The following is a 16,682-nucleotide window of genomic DNA, read 5'->3' as shown; positions in this document are numbered from 1 at the left end:
TTGAGCTCTGGAAGTGTGAAGCCTCTGGCTTTGTTCATTTTGCTTAGGATTGCTCTGGCTATTTGGGCTCTTTTTTGGTTCTGTATGAATTTTATAATACTTTTTTCTAATTCCATGAAAAATTACATTGGTAGTTTGATAAGAATGGTATTGAATCTGTAAGTTGCTTTGGGTAGTATGGCCATTTTAACAATATTGATTTTTCCTATCCATGAGTTTGGAATGTTTTTCCATTTGTTTTTGTCATCTCTGATTTTTTTCCAGTGGTTTTTTTGTTTGTTTGTTTGTTTGTTTTACTTTAAGTTGCAGGATACAAATGCAGAATGTGTAAATTTGTTACATAGGTATATGTGTGCCATGGTGGTTTGCTATACCTATCAACCCATTATCTAAGTTTTAAGCCCCACATACATTAGGTATTTGTCCTAATACTCTCTCCCCTTACCCTCCGCTCCCTGACAGGCCCTGGTGTGTGTTTTTCACCTCCCTATGTCCATGTGTTCTCATTGTTCAACTCTCACTTATGCAGTGTTTGGTTTTCTGTTCCTGTGTTAGTTTGCTGAGGATGATGGCTTCCAGCTTCATCCATGTCCCTGCAAAGGACATGGTCTCATTCCTTTTTATAACTGCATAGTATTCCATGGTGTATATGTACCACATTTTCTTTATCTATTCTATCATTGATGGGCATTTGGGTTGGTTCCAAGTCTTTGCTATCGTGAAGAGTGCCACAATAAACATACATGTGCATGTGTCTTTATAGTAGAATGATTTATATTCCTCTGGGCATATACCCAGTAACGGGATTGGTGGGTCAAATGGTATTTCTGGTTCTAGATCCTTGAGGAATTGCCTTGAGGAATCCTTGAGGAAACACTGTTTCCCACAATGGTTGAACTAATTTGCATTCCCACCAACAGTATAAAAGCATTCCTGTTTCCCCACAGCCTCAGCAGCATCTATTGCTTCTTGACTTTTTAATAATCACCATTCTGACTGGTGTGAGATGGTATCTCATTGTGGTTTTGATTTGCAGTTCTCTAATGATCAGTGATGTTGAGCTTTTTCTCATATGTTTGTTGGATGCATAAATGTCTTCTTTTGAGAAGTGTCTGTTCATATCCTTCACCCACTTTTTGTTTTTTTCTTGTAAATTCATTTAAGTTCATTGTAGATTCTGGATATTAGCCCTTTCTCAGATGGGTAGATTGCAAAAATTTTCTCCCATTCTGTATGTTGCCTGTTAACTCTCATGATAGTTTCTTTTGCTGCGCAGAAGCTCTTTAGTTTAATTAGATCCCATTTGTCAATTTTGGCTTTTGTTGCAATTGCTTTTGGCATTTTCATCATGAAGCCTTTGCCCATGCCTGTGTCCTGAATGGTATTGGCCAGGTTTTCTCCCAGGGTTTTTTTTTTTTTTTTTTTTTTTGGTCATTTTGGGTTTTACATTTAAGGCTTTAATCCATCTTGAGTTAATTTTTGTATAAGGTGTAAAGAAGGGGTCCAATTTCAGTTTTCTGCATATGGCTGGCCAGTTTTCCCAGTATCATTTATTAAATAGGGAATCCTTTCCCCACTGCTTGTTTTTGTTTGATTTGTCAAAGATCAGATGGTTGCAGATGTGTGGTATTATTTCTGAGGTCTCTGTTCTGTTCCATTGGTCTATATGTCTGTTTTGGTACCAGTACCATGCTGTTTTGATTACTGTAGCCTTGTAGTATAATTTGCAGTCAGGTGGCATGATGCCTCCAGCTTTGTTGGCAATACAGGCTCTTTTTTGGTTCCACATGAAATTTAAAGTAGATTTTTCTAATTCTATGAAGAATGTCAATGGTAGTTTAGTGGGAATAGCATTGAATCTATAAATTACTTTGGGCAGTATGACTATTTTCATCATACTGATTCTTCCTACCTATGAACATGGAATGTTTTTCCATTTATTTGTGTTCTGTTATTTCCTTGAGGAGTTGTTTGTAGTTCTCCTTGAAGAGGGCCTTCACATCCCTTGTTAGCTGTGTTCCTAGGTATTTTATTCTCTTTGTAGCAATTATGAATCAGAGTTCATTCACAATTTGGCTCTCTGATTCTCCGGTGTCTCTGTCAGGTTTTGGTGTCAGAATGATGCTGGCATCATAGAATGAGTTTGGGAGAAGTCCCTCCTCCTTGATCTTTTGGAATACTTTCAGAAGGATTGGTACCAGCTCTTCTTCATACCTCTGGTAGAATTTGGCTGTGAATCCATCTGTTCCAGGAATTTTTCTGGTTGGCAGGTATTTTATTACTATTTCAATTTCAGAACTCATTATTGGTCTATTTATGATTTCAATTTATTCCTGATTCAATTTTGGGAGGTTATATGTTTCCAGGAATGTGTCCATTTCTTCCAGGTTTTCTAGTTTATGTGCACAGAGGTGTTTATAATAGTCTCTGAGGGTTTTTTCTTATCTTGTATTTCTGTGGGGTTGGTGGTTAGGCTACATTTACTAGATGCTGCCAACCTACTTTTCTAGCCAAATGTATGAGTGTTTCTTTTTCCCCACATGCTCAACAACTTTTGTTACAGTATTATCAGACTATTCAGTATTTACTAGTTTAATGGACATGAGATTTTATCTTATTATTTGAATTTGCATTTTATTGATTACTAAGATTTAGCATATAGTATGGTATAGGATAGGATAGGATAGTAGTCAGTTCTGTTGACTTTTTTGTAAATTGCCTGTTCATGCCCTTTGCCTGCTTTCCTATCACATTGGGTTTCTTCCTTCTTAATGGTGCATATGAGTTATTTGAGTTCTTTGTGTATCTTGAATATTAAGATTTGAAACAAACTTCAACATTTCAATTTTAATACAAATTTTGTGGGCTTAGTCTTCTGTCTTGCCATGATTTTTTTCTGGAATGTTGCTTTACCTAAAATCCCAGTGCACTTTTATTTTCAAAATGTTTTCGCAAATCTTTGCCTGGTTAGAGTTGTGGAACTTTCAAGCTGTGAACCTAAAGCTGTTTTTAAAGGATGTAAAATGTAGCAATTTGGAGAATATGTTAAACAGTTTTAATCCCCAATGCAAATTATATTGATATAATCAAATCATTTTCTGCATCCATCACAATTTGTTGATCATCACACAGTCTGGCACATTTTTAATTTATTTTAGGTCATATGGAGAGTATGAAAAAAATCCATGTATTTTTATCAAAAGTCACATGGTATAATCTGAGCTCTGCTGCCACTAAGCTGATCACTCTCCTGGGTGGGACTGAGCCCTGTAGCTTTTATCTCATCTGAAAAATGAATGTCAGACCAGATACTCTCCAGAGTCTGTCTAGCACGAAAACTTAATTTTTCTCTTAAAAGCTAATTTTAAAAGCCACAGGTTTTTATAAAATGAAATCATTTCTTAAGGAATGAGATTCATTGAGAGTAGCAAAAAATGATTAGTGAAAAATAGAACATATTCTATTTTACACTGGTTAGTTGGGAGAGTATAAAAAGCAACTTTTGTGTCTGGCTCTGAAATTCAAAAAGAAGTATTCTGTATATGTGGAACAGTCAAAAAAATTGGCTCTATTTTTCTTCTGTAAGTCAGGGAACCATGACTAAACTGATCTTAAGGTTGTGTTTTAAGTAATGTGGATTCAAACTTCACAGGACTTAAAAGACTTTAGGGCACCCCTTATAAATTTGAAAAAGAACAAAGCTGGAGTACTCAAACTTCCTGATTTCCAAACTTACTACAAATCTGCAGTAATCGAGACAGTGTGGTACCGGCATAAAGACAAACATAAAGACCATGGTATAGAATAGAGAAATAAACTTTTACATATATATGGTCAAATAATTTTTGATAAGGGTGCCAAGACCATTCAATGGGGAGTCTTTTTGACAAATGGTGCTGGGAAAACTGAATATCCACATGCAAAAGAATGAAGTTGGACCCTTACCTAACACCATACACAAAAATTAACTTGAATTCACACAAAAACCTAAATGTAAGACCTAAAACTATAGAAGAAAACGTAGGGCAAATAATTTTTTGGATATGACACTAAAGGCACAGACAACAAAAGAAAACATGGGCAAATTTGACTTCATGAAAATTTAAAACTTTGGGGCATCAAAAGACACCATCAACAGAGTTAAAGGTAACCCACAAAATGAGAGAAAATATTTGCAAATCATACATCTGATGAGGGATTCATAAACTGAACATATTGAGAACTCCTAAAACTCAGCAGCAACAAAACTCCAAGTGACCTGGTTCAAAATTGGGCACAGGACTTGAATAGACCTTTCTCTGAAGAAGATATATGAATGGCCAATAAGCACATGAAAAGATGCTCATCATAACTAATCATTAGGGAAACACAAATCAAAACTATAATGAGATACCACTCACAGCCATTAGGAGGGCTACTATTTAAAAAAAACAACCAGAAAATAATAAGTGTTGATGGAACTGTTGAATGATACAGTCACTGTGGAAAACAGTATGGTGGTTCCACAAAAATATTAAACATAGGCTTAACCATATGATCCAGCAATTCCACTTCTGGATATATGTCTAAAAGAACTGAAAGCAGGGACACAGATATTTATGCACACCCCTCTTCATAGCAGCATTATTCACAATAGCTAAAACATAGAAGCAATCCAGCAACCATTGAGAGATGATTGGATAAACAATATGTGATATATGCACACCATGGAATATTGTTCAGCCTTTAAAAGGAAGGAAGTTTGGCCAGGTGCAGTGGCTCACGTCTGTAATCCCAACACTTTGGGAGGCCGAGGCAGGTGGCCCACCTGAGGTCAGGAGTTCAAGACCAGCCTAGCCAACATGGTGAAACCCGTCTCTACTAAATATACAAAAATTAGCCAGGCTTGGTGGTGGGTGCCTGTAACCTCAGCTACTTGGGAGGCTGAGGCAGGAGAATCACTTGAACCAGGGAGGCAAAGTTGTAGTGAGCTAAAATCGTGCCACTGCACTCCAGCCTGGGCAATAAGAGTGAAACTCTGTTTCAAAAGAAAAAAAAAAAAAACACAAAAGGAAGGAAATTTGGACACATTCTACAACATGAATGAACCTCGAGGACTTTATGCAAAGTGAAATAAGCAAATTACAAAAAGACATATACTGTATGATTCCACTTATATGAGGCACTTAGAACTGACAAAGTCATAGAGACAGAAAGTGGAATGGTGGTTGCCAGAGGCTGGGGAAAGGAGAGAAGTGGGGGAGTTATTGTTAAAAGAGTACAGAGTTTCTGTTTCACAAGATGAAAAGAGTTCTGGAAATGGATGGCGGTGGTGATTACACAGCATTATGAATGTATTTAATCCCACTGAACACACTTAAAGATGGTTAACCATAGTAAATCTCATGTGCATTTTGCCACAAAAATTTAAAAAGGACTTTAGACAATGCTTTGGCACTTCTAGACTGTGGGAAGTCAGGGCTGTTATCTTGTGATGGTATTCTATGTCTAAAAAATTTGATACCAGCCAAAGTTAATTACCATGTGATATGACAGGTTCAATCAGTTTTCCTAAGCCCCTGGAAAGAAAAGGATAAGCAGAAGTTGGAAGTACATCTATTGCTTTAGGGACACTCCAGTGCTCTGAATGAGTGAGTCTTAGAATGTGAGGCAGTTCATCTCTATGCCTGTGCTCCTAGAACACACCCTTCAAAGGAAAACTTTGACTTTGATCCAACTTTAATCAGGGGAAGGTCATTTTGGTCCTAATTTCAGGGTTTTCAGTTTCTCCTAGTATATTGTATGTTCTCAAACTAAACGAAGTCTCCCTTTGTAGTGACTGTGATTTCAACCACACCCACCGAATGCAGGCCTCCTGTGCCTGCTGGAGTGCCAAGTTGATAATATTTGCAAATACTGGTCCTGGTGAGTGATATGAGGGCTCGAAAGCTCCTGTTAGGACAAGTAACAGGGTCTCTATTAAGCTAGAAACTTGTCTCTCATTCTTTTCACTGTTGTTTTATGTAACCAAAGGGAGTTGTTGGGGGCAGAAACTTCTAAAAGACCTTAAAAAATCATGACCATCCACTTCCAATGTGGAATGAATAATATTGCTAATAACTTATTCTAGACCACCCAGGTCGTTTTTGGAGAAAGTTCAGTGTAATATTAGATACCTTTGCTAGGTCTAAAAGGAAAGTTATTGAAAGTTATCAGAATAGTAATATGCTCTGTAATGGCGGCTGCTATAGTAAAACTTTCCCAAGGGGGAGTCAATTTGGCAGATGACAAGCGTGTGTGCCACAGCATGCTCGGGCCAGGGCACAAAATCACTACAGTCCTGTGGCTGCTGACACGCAGGTCCACCTCTCCACTCTTCAAAGACGGTTTTGGATCTTTCTTTAAGCATGTGTTTGGTTGGCCCTTTAATGATTTGAAGGGGGGTTAGGGCCAACAATTTGCCTAAAAAAAGTTCCAATAGCTCAGTAACAAAACCTACAGGTTGTTGGTGTGTGGAGAGCAAGTGGGAAGGGCAACACAGTGAGGCCAGTAGATTCAAAGAAATGGACTCACACTGATTTTGCAAGCAAAGTCTTGGCACTAAGTCAAAGCAGACAGGCAGAGTTTCAGAAAACACCATGGCTTGACCTCTAGTGAGTGTGTAGATCCCTTGTTCCCCCTAGAGCATACTTGATTTTGTTTCTAATTTCTATGAAGTGTTTTAATTACTGGAAAAAAATCTGCACTTGTGATATGGTTTTTCTCAGAATATGGGTGCTGGGCTGCACCTTTTTTTAAGTTTTTTTTAAATTTAAGCTGATTAGAAAAACCTCATTTTTCTAGCATACCTTAGCCAGTGTTTTTCAAACTGTGGGTTGCAAATCATTAATAGGTTGCCAAATCCATCTCATAGATCTAGACTGTCATTTTTAAAAATGAAATAGAATATAGAACTTATCAGTGCTTGTCTCACCTAGGAAATAATCATTTATTAGGATTAATTTTTATCATTTCAAATTTATACCTAAAGGCCAGAACTGATGGCACCTGAGGGAAGGTCAGAATAGGGATGGAAGGTGTAGCGAGACGGGGCACTTGGCTCAGAAGGAGGGGAGAAGGCATTTTCTTATACAAAGAGCCAACCTCAAATAGAACTGGGTTGCAAGTCTCCTGGGTGTCCTGCCTCATCAAGTATTTGTGCAGCCTACTCCAGCAAGGGTCTGTAGAGCACTGCTGTTCAAGGTGTGTAAGCTTAGAGTCTGGCTTTTCATCCTGTGTGCCTCTCATAGCTGTGTGGTGTTGTAAAATTTACTTAACCCTCCTGAGCCTCAGTTTCCTCTCTTTTAAAGAGAACAGCTGTTATGTCCTGTGGCAGTGAGGAGGAAATGTTGTTCATGTAATTGTTTAGTCCCAAGTCTGCCACATGTTAAGCCTTTTAAGTGTCATTGCTATTATTGTTATATGAAAGATGGACTGTACAAGGTAAAATTGAATATAAAGTGAGATTTTATTGATTTCCAATTTATATCATTCAAGCTTGCATGACATGCACCCATCCTATTCATCCATCTAACAAACTCTTACCACAAGGAAATCCAGAGGGATCCTTTCTGAGCTTGATTCATCATCTAAAGTAGTAGTTGTCAATCCTATCAGAGCCACATTCCTTCACTGACCTGAAACTAAATTCCTAGGTTATATAATTTACCTATAATTATAATTTCAAAAAACAATATAATTCCACAGCTGTTTTTAAAAGAGATAAGAGGAAAGATATTTCTGATAAAATATACATTTCGTGTGTGAAATGTGTGCATAACTATGCTAGAAAACATCATGAAGTTGGCCAGTGCTGTGCTTGCATGTATACAGAACCACCAAGAATGGATGGCTACAAATGAAGACTGATACAGCTGTATTATACGGGTGATTCAAATGTCATCAGTAGCATTGCTGTCAGTGACGTGGTGTTCTGGAATTGTGAGTTTCCAAACAGAAAAGTACATATTTCCCTTGGTATCCATTGGGGATTGGTTCCAGGACTACCCACACATACCAAAATCTGAGGATTCTCAAGTGCTTCATATAAAATTGGCCGGGTGTGGTGGCTCACACCTGTAATACCAGCACTTTGGGAGGCCAAGGTGGGTGGATCACTTGAGGTCAGGAGTTCAAGACCAGCCTGGCCAACATAGTGAAACCCCATCTCTACTAAAAATATAAACATTAGATGGGCACGGTGGTGGCCACCTGTAATCCCAGCTACTCGGGAGGCTGAGGCAGGAGAATCACTTAAACCTGGGAGGCAGAGGTTGCAGTGAGCCAAGATTGCACCCTTGCACTCCAGCCTGGGCAACAAGAACAAAACTCCATCTCAAAATAAATAAATTAATGAAAAATAAATAAATAAAAAAATAAAATGATGTCGCATTTGCATGTAACCTACACACAGCCTCCTGTATACTTCTCTAGATTACTTACAATACCTAATACCATGTAAATGCTGTGTAAATAGTTGTTGTACTACACTTTTTAGGGAATGACAAAAATCTGTAAATGTCCAGGACTGAGACAACCACTCTTTTTTTTTTTTTTTCCTGAATATTTTTGACAAATGTGGAGCCCATGGATATGGAGGGCAAACTGTATAGTCTTACTTTGACTTATATACATAGTTGCAATCCTGGAAAATTCAGAATATATTAAAACCATCCAAAAAATTACTGTGCTTGAATGTACAAAGGAGTCAGATTCCAGGCTTGGATAGTTACAGACAGGGTTTTCACCTACATGCATATCTGATGGGACATGTGAATGTCAGCACATTGCAGGACTGCCAGCATCCCTAACCTTTGCTCCCTAAACGTCAGTAGTATTCTCTAACCTTTATGACCGCCAAGATGCTATAAAGTTCCAACAGGCCCTATACAGTTGGGATCTCTTGTTAAAGGCAAATGGCTGGAGGGATGCGGCTGGGAGCAGATGGGGTGGCACCCTCAAGGACTAGTGTCTTTCTTAGCTAACATAGCTCTTTAAGTCCTGCAGAGATGGGTGGGTAGATGCTGGTATGCCATTCTGGAGAGAAATTAGGTTCTTTATTCTGATTTGAGTTTCCTCTCTGATATGGTTTTGCTGTGTCCCCACCCAAAACTCATCCTGAATTGTAACTCCCACAATTCTCATGTATCATGGGAGGGACCCAGTGGGAGGTAATTGAATTATGGGAGTGAGTCTTTCCCATGCTGTTCTCGCAATAGTGAATAAGTCTCACAAGATCTGATGGTGTTAAAAAGAGGAGCTCCCCTGCACAAGACTTGCTCCTCCTTGCCTTCTGCCATGATTGTGAGGCCTCCTAACCAGTGTGGAAGGAGTCTTTTCTTTGCAGTCTCGGGTATGTCTTTATCAGCAGCATGAAAACAGACTAATATACCCTTGTTCTCTACAGAAATCTTTTGAGAAAGGAAGAGGCAGTGACTATGTAAGCAAGCATCAACTAAGCATGGCTCTTTCCTGAAAGGCTTCATCTGGAGGAGGAAGTGCTTTTGATCCCAGCTCCCAGCATATAAGAGAAAGGTTGCCTTTCTCTGATGCATCTTAACTGAGGAGATACCAAGTTTGTTCCTCAGTGTTTACAGGGAGGCTTGTTTATTTTGACACCCTTTCTGTGGTGTTGTAGAAAAGCACCGAACATACAGAGAAGAGCCCCATGAAGTTGCATTTCTGTGATTAAGCCAGTATAATGTGTGCACATTGGGTTTTCAAAAGCCATGTTCAGATTACACACAGAAGAGGTACTTGGTTACATATATGCGGAGACTCTTGGGAGGTGGTCAATTTTAGTCTGCAGGTCACAAAAGGAAAAAAAATCAGTTGTACAGTTATGGATGTCATCTCAAAAAATTATGTGAGAAGAAACAGTCTTCATCTTCCATATTTTTTTTTCTTTTCTAAGCTGGGTTTAATAGAGACATTTGTGAACTGGCCTAGAGGGTGATCCCGGGGTCGTGTCTATCACTGGACATGTACAGAGCTTGAGTTATCTTACTTGTTTTAATCATTCATATCATCCTTTATCTTCCACAATGAGGGCAGATCTATGGCACCTCCATCTCCTTTCCTTAGGGCGATGTTATTTTTCTAGATTTCTCTGCAGGATTACTTTGAGACACCATGAGAGAAGAGGAGGAAACATATAACTCATAATGAGTAACTGTCCTTGAAGGAGTTCTTGCATGAAGAAATTAGAAAACATTCTAATTACAAGTAATAAAAATATCCTGACAACCAAAATGCCCACTTGAGTAGTACTTCACTTTGCAAATGTTAGTGGGAAAACCCACAGTATTTTCTTCCTAAAAAGAAATCCTTATAAATTTTATTTTTAAAATTATTATCAGGAAAATGGACATTTTTCTGTTGATGTAGAGTTTTGTGAATTTTAACATGTGCATATATTTGTGCAGCCATCCCCATAATCAAGATACAGAGCATCATTTCATCACCCCAGATAACTCTTCCCTCTAACCCAGTTCCTGGCAACCACTTATCTGTTATCCATCCCTATAGTTTTATCTTTTTGAGAATGTCATGAAAATGATATTCGTGGGCCATATAATAGATCATATTTTTAAACTAACATTTTTTTACTCAGCATAATATCTTTAGGATTCATCTAACTTCTTATAAATGTCAATAGTTTGTTCCTTTTTATTGTTAGTAGTAGTTTATTGTCAGTAATTTCATTGTGTAGGTGTTCCAATTGTTTTGCGTCCTTGTCAGCACTTGGTATTGCCAGTCATTTTAACTTTTGCTATTCTAATGGGTTTGTAGTTGTACATCATCATGGTTTCCATTTGCATTTTCCTAATGACTAATGGTGTTGAACATCCTTTCATATGCTTATTTGTCATCCTGTGTCCTCTTTGATAAAGTGTCTCTTTGTATGTCTTTTGCCTATTTTTTAAATTAGGGTTTTTTGTTTTTTTTTTTTTAACCATTGAGTTTTGAGAGTTCTTTATTATGCATACAAATTGGATATGTGATTTGCAAATATTTTCTCCCAGTTTGCAGCTTATCTTTTCATTCTGATTAGTGTCTGTCTTAGAGCAAAAGTTTTTAATTTTGATGGAGTCCAGTTTGCCAGTTTTTTTCTTTCATGTTTTTTGTGCCATGTTTAAGAATTCGTTGCCCAGATCAAGGTCATGGGTTTTCTTCTAAAAGTTTTATAGTTTTATATTTTACATTTAGATCCATGACCCATTTTAAGCTGGCTTTTATACAATGTATGACATTTTAGTCAAAGTTTACTTCTTTGCTTACAGATGTCCAGTTGCTCTGACCATTTGTTGAAAAGACTGTTCTTTCTCCACTGAATTGCTTTGAACCTTTGTAAAAATTCAATCAGCCATACTTGTGTGGATCTATTTCTAGAGCCTCCATTCTGTTCCACTGATCTGCATGTTTATTCCTTTGCAAATACCACCCTGTGTGGATTACTGTAACTTTATATAAGTCTTAAAATTTGGCAGTGTAAGTCCTCCCATTTTATTATGTTTTTCAGATTTGCTTTAGCTATTCGAGTTCCTTTGCCTCTCCATAGAAATTTTAGAATTACATTGTCTGCATCTATAGAAAAGTCTGCTGGGACATTGATTGGTATTGTGTGGAATCTATAGGATAATATAGGGATAATTAATACTTTCACTATGTTCAGTCTTCCAATTCATGAACATAGTATGTCTCTCCAACTATTTAGATCTTCTTTGATTTCTTTCAAAGAATTTCGGACTTCTCTCTGAATTTTGTAGGTTTTAAATACAGATCCTATCCATGCTTTGTTAGGTGTATACCTAGATATTTGATTTTTCAAACTATTATGAATGGCACAGATTTTTAAATTTCAGTTTTTAATTGGCCACTGCTAGTTGTATTAATTTCTATGGTGACTGTAACAATTTTCTACAAATTTGGTGCTAAAAATAAGAGAAATGTATTCTCTCACAGTTCAAGAGGTCGGAAGTCCATAATTAGTTTTGCGCTAAAATAAAGGTGTCAGTTAGCAGGGTCATATTCTCTTCGGAGGCACTAGGGGAGCATCTGTTCTTTGCTAATTCTAACTTCTGGTGGCTGCCAGCATTTCTTGGCTTGTAACTGCATCATCCCAGTCTCTTCTCTGTCTTCATATTGCCTCTCTTCTGTGTGTTGGCCCTTCCTCTGCCTCAGTTTTTATAAGGACCACTTGTGATGCCATAGAGGGCCCACTTACATAATCTAGGATACTATTCTCATCTCAAGGATCTTAATCACATCTGCAAAAACTTTACACGGGTTAATTAATTCTGGCCTCATAAAATAAAGTGAGACATGTTCCCTCCTCTTCTATTTTCTGGAAGTGATTGTGGATATTTTGTGTTATTTCTCCTTTGTATGTTTCATAGAATTTACCAATGTAAACATTTGGACCTAATGCTGCTATTTTTCAGAAGGTTTTTGATTACAAATTAAATGTCCTTCATAGTTATATGACTATCCAGGTTACCTATTTCAGCTGGGGCAAGTTTTAGTAGTTTGTAGTTTTTGAGAAATTGGCCCATTTATCTAAGTTGTCAAATGTATATGCATAGAGTTGTTCATAGCATTCTGTTGTTATTCTTCTATTGTCTGCAGTATCTATAGTCTTGTCTTCTTTTTCTTTACTGCTAATTTGTGCTTTCCCTTTTTTTTTCTTTATCAATCTTGCTAGTGAGTTATTAATGCTATAGATATTTTCAAAGAATTGGCTTTTGGGTTTATTGGTTTTCCCTATTGCTTTTTCTGTTTTCAGTTTCATTAATTGTTTTGCCCTAATTATTTCCTTCCTTTTGCTTGCTTTGGGTTTATTTGGCTCTTCTTTTTTTCCAGGTTCTTAACGTTGAAGCTCAAATTGTTTGAGAGCTTTTTTTCTTATTGAATATAAACATTTAATGCTATGTATTTCCTTTTAAGCATTATTTTAGCTGCATTGAACAAATTTTGATATGTTGTATTTTAATTTTCATTTAGTTTAAAATATTTTCTAATATTCTTGGAATCTTACTCTTTGACCCAGTGATTGTTTAGAAGGGTCTTATTTAATTTCCAAGTGTTTTGAAATTTCCTTATTATCTTTTTGATATTGGTTTCTAGCTTAATTCCATTATGGTCTAGAAATATGCTTTGCGTAATGTCAATTATTTAGGTTTGTTAAGGTTTGCTTTATGATCCATGATATAGTCAATGTTGGTGAATGTTTAGTTATTCAGATGTTGGGTTTTCCTTAAAGGGAGCCATACTTGAAACTGGCTGTTGGCAGATTTACTCAAGACTCTTCCTGGAAGATTGTCACTCAGCCAATTCTTTCCTTTGTCTAGAACATCCAGGATGTGAGAAGCGATGACGAGGATTATGAAGAGGAAGAGGAAGAGGAGGAGGAAGAGGAAGACGGTACCAAAGGCAAAGAGATGGATTGTTTAAAGAACGGCCTCGGGGCTGAGAGGCACCTCATTCCCAATGGTCAGCATAGCTGTTAGCTGGAAGCCCACCGGACTCCCATGGCACAGCATGCTGCAAGGACTGTTGGCAGCCTGGCTTCCAAGCCCCACACATACCCCAGATTCTGCCCTTCCCTCTTTCTCACCACCACCTTCCCTCCCACCTAAGATGTGTTTACCAAAATGTTGTTAACTTGTGTTAAAATGTTAAATACAAGCATGCCCAGGAATTTTTACTGCAGTTAGGACTCAGACTGGTCAAATATTTCAAAGATTTCTCCAGAGAACCGTGTCAGTTCTAACTGCGCTCCTTTGTGCATATAACTTTCTCAGGGGATCACTTTGTTATAGGCCCTTTCACTTTGTCACCTTGCCTGTCCTCGGGACACTTTCACAAATGCTAAGTAATGCCATTTTTCTCAGGTGTATTTGGCCACAAAGAGCAGCTTGTTTCTCAAAAATGAGTTAGAAGTGGCAGTAGGACAGGAGCAGAAGGACCACACCAGGAGACTCTTCCACGTTATGGACACATCCTGAAGCTTAGGTGCGTCACCTCCACAGGGTGGTGTCAGTCCCTGCCTGCCACCCTACAGGGTTGCAGTAAGGATTAAGTGAGATCACAGAAGTTTAAGTACACACTGTCAACGTGAACCAACCCACTTTGCACTGTTTGGGAGAGAGAAACCTGGCTAAACTTGGCACTGCGTTGGGCCTGAACAAAAGGCAGAATCTTTAAAAATTCCTCTTAAATAACTCTGGAGATACCTGGAAATGAAAGTGCCGAGAAAGGTGTTCCATTTTATTTGCTAACTATTTATGCATCAGTTATCCAAGGGTCATTCTCAGATTCTCCTGGAATTCTTCTCCCTCAGGACCCTTGGTTCAAGGAAGGAAGTTTAGGCCCTGTTCCTTCCTGTCATTTGCTGGTCTTTCCCTTTTTCCCTTTCTAGGAGGGAAATTTCTGTGCTGTTGCCCTGAGCCCTTCTTTCAGGCCAACACAACTACCTGGGGACCTCCACAGGGGAATGGGATCCAGGTCAGGCTGCTTGCTGAGCCACATCACCCAGGAGGCCTGAGCCTCTGGGGAGGGCATGCATGTGCACTGCCTGACCCGGGGAGATCTTGGGAACAGAGGATGCTGCGTGATTTCCTCTGGCTTCCAATCCAATCAGCCTGTGTCACAGTGAAACAGCACAACACAAAAGGCCAAAATATACCCCTGAGAAACATTTAAGGGCAGGTGTTAGAGTCAGTGCCAGCTCCCTGGGAGGAAGGATAGGGATGGGCAGGTCAGTAGCCAGCTTGTCCTCACCCTCAGGAAGGGAGCACTGGGGAAGACTTGCATACGTCCCTGCCTCCCTTGTGGCCTTGTCACCACAGGGACACATGTCCTGGGCACAGTGTGCAGGGCTGACCTGGGAGATTTCTCAGGTGGCTGCTAACTGAGGAGAGGCCAGGCCTTCCCAAGGAAGACCCTCAGTGAAATCTGCATCCGCCCTCACCCCCACCACAGTCTCTCATAATGGTCAGATTTTGTACATTCATCCTATTTATTCAGGGGCTCGTATTATAAAGCCACAGGAGTGGTCGGCTTGTAGGGACTGGAAAATCAGCCCCAAGCAGGGCAGCTGCAGGGCCCCTGAGGCCGGAATGACACTGCACAGAACAGACTGCGTTACTATTATTTTTACATAAAAGTATACACTTGAAACCTTAAGGCTAAACAAAAATAAACAAAAAATCCTTTAGAATTCTTTCTGCAACAAAATATCTTTTTGAGAAATTGTTAGAACAGAAAAACAAGGTCAGATTTTCTCTGTATAACATTTGCTTTTATGAGGACGATATCATAAGCATTATATGTGTAATATGATATTATAAATCAAAATGCCTGCACCCACTTTAGGGCATAGCTATTGATTTATTAATATTATATTATTATTATTTTGGTGGAAGAAGGTCACACTAAGATACAATTTTTTATGTTTTCAGTTAACGGTATATTTTCTTATTTGCTTATTTGGTTTCTGCCTCTGTACCCAATATCTTCTTGCTTAAGGTAGAAAAGTGTTTGTTTAGCTCTATCTCCAGTTTGTTTTCTCATTTGAATGTTGAAGGTAAAATTGATATACCAGTTTTAACTATTTCTGATACAGCTGAAAGCACTAAACCACTTCATAAGAAGTAGATACACATTTTTGTAACACTATTTAGGGCTTTTGTGGTTAATTTTAAAGGAAACCACCCTTTCTACAGGAAACAAGGGCTCGGGATTCTTCCAGAGGACCTTATAAAAATGCAGTCTGCAGTGCCATCAATATTGTAACAGTAATGACTTACAATAAAACAAAAAGTCCAGTGTACGTGGTGATTGAGTAGATTCAGCACACACATTGCTTACAGGTCTTCCTGTGTAGTGGAAGTAAAGACTCGCCATTCCTCCGGAAGGGCCATGCCAGGAATCAGGGAAGCAGTGAGGAGAAGGAAGCCAGGTTGGGATATTTGGGCTGCTGCCTTTGCGGTGTCAGACACCAGATAAGACAAGCCTGGCTGACATGGGGAGCCCCTTGCCTGATTGGGGTGAGCCTCTGGGCTATGCATGGTGGAACCAGCCAGCCAGCCTGGGGGCTAGAGTCTAACCAGAGCACGGCATCTGCAACCTGTGCAGGAACCACTGAAGTGCTAAGAAAGGGGACTGATTCTAAAGGTATTTTCTCAGCCTCATTTTCTGTATTTACCTTTCAAAGGTGTAGGAGGAAACAGAGTTTAGATTGATGGTTCAACTGGCTGTCCATCAGAATTACCTGTGGAGCTTTAAAAACAAATGCACCTTGCCTGTTTCTGCTCCACATTTTGATTCAATACTTCTGGAGTGAGAAGCAGAAATCTTCATTTTAACAGAGTCCCACATATTTCTGAAGAACAGTCAAGATTCTGTGTGCTCTCCTCTGGTTTTAGTCCTTTCTGCAGTTTCATATGCTAAGAGATGGGAAAATGCAATGGTACAGAATATTGAATCCAAAATAAAAGAAGAAAAGGAAACACAGAACAGGCAACATGAATTGCAAACTCATGTTAAGATGGTGAGTAGGTAGATTTCAGTTCACATTTACCAGTAATTACAACAAGTGTAAAAACAAAGATTGCCAGGCTGGATTTTTTAAAATCTCAATTATATGGTGCTTATAAGAGATA

At 38.6% G+C, this 16,682-nt stretch overlaps 1 protein-coding gene across 1 annotated transcript in view; it reads left to right on the top strand.

Annotated features, from left to right (window-relative positions):
• The window catches only part of CERS3 (ceramide synthase 3), a 120,162-nt gene extending 104,314 nt beyond the window's left edge, over positions 1-15,848 (top strand). The window contains exon 12 of the mRNA XM_015143175.3: positions 13,368-15,848. Within this exon, the coding sequence (XP_014998661.1) occupies positions 13,368-13,526 (159 nt within the window). The 3' untranslated portion in view covers positions 13,527-15,848. The remainder of the gene's footprint in view (positions 1-13,367) is intronic.
• Positions 15,849-16,682: the final 834 nt, after the last annotated feature.

This window comes from Macaca mulatta, chromosome 7, assembly GCF_049350105.2.
Source record: "Macaca mulatta isolate MMU2019108-1 chromosome 7, T2T-MMU8v2.0, whole genome shotgun sequence".
In the NCBI taxonomy this organism is placed as follows: Eukaryota; Metazoa; Chordata; class Mammalia; order Primates; family Cercopithecidae; genus Macaca; species Macaca mulatta.
Note: the sequence above shows the minus strand (reverse complement) of the source record. Positions and strands in the feature narration are given on the sequence as shown.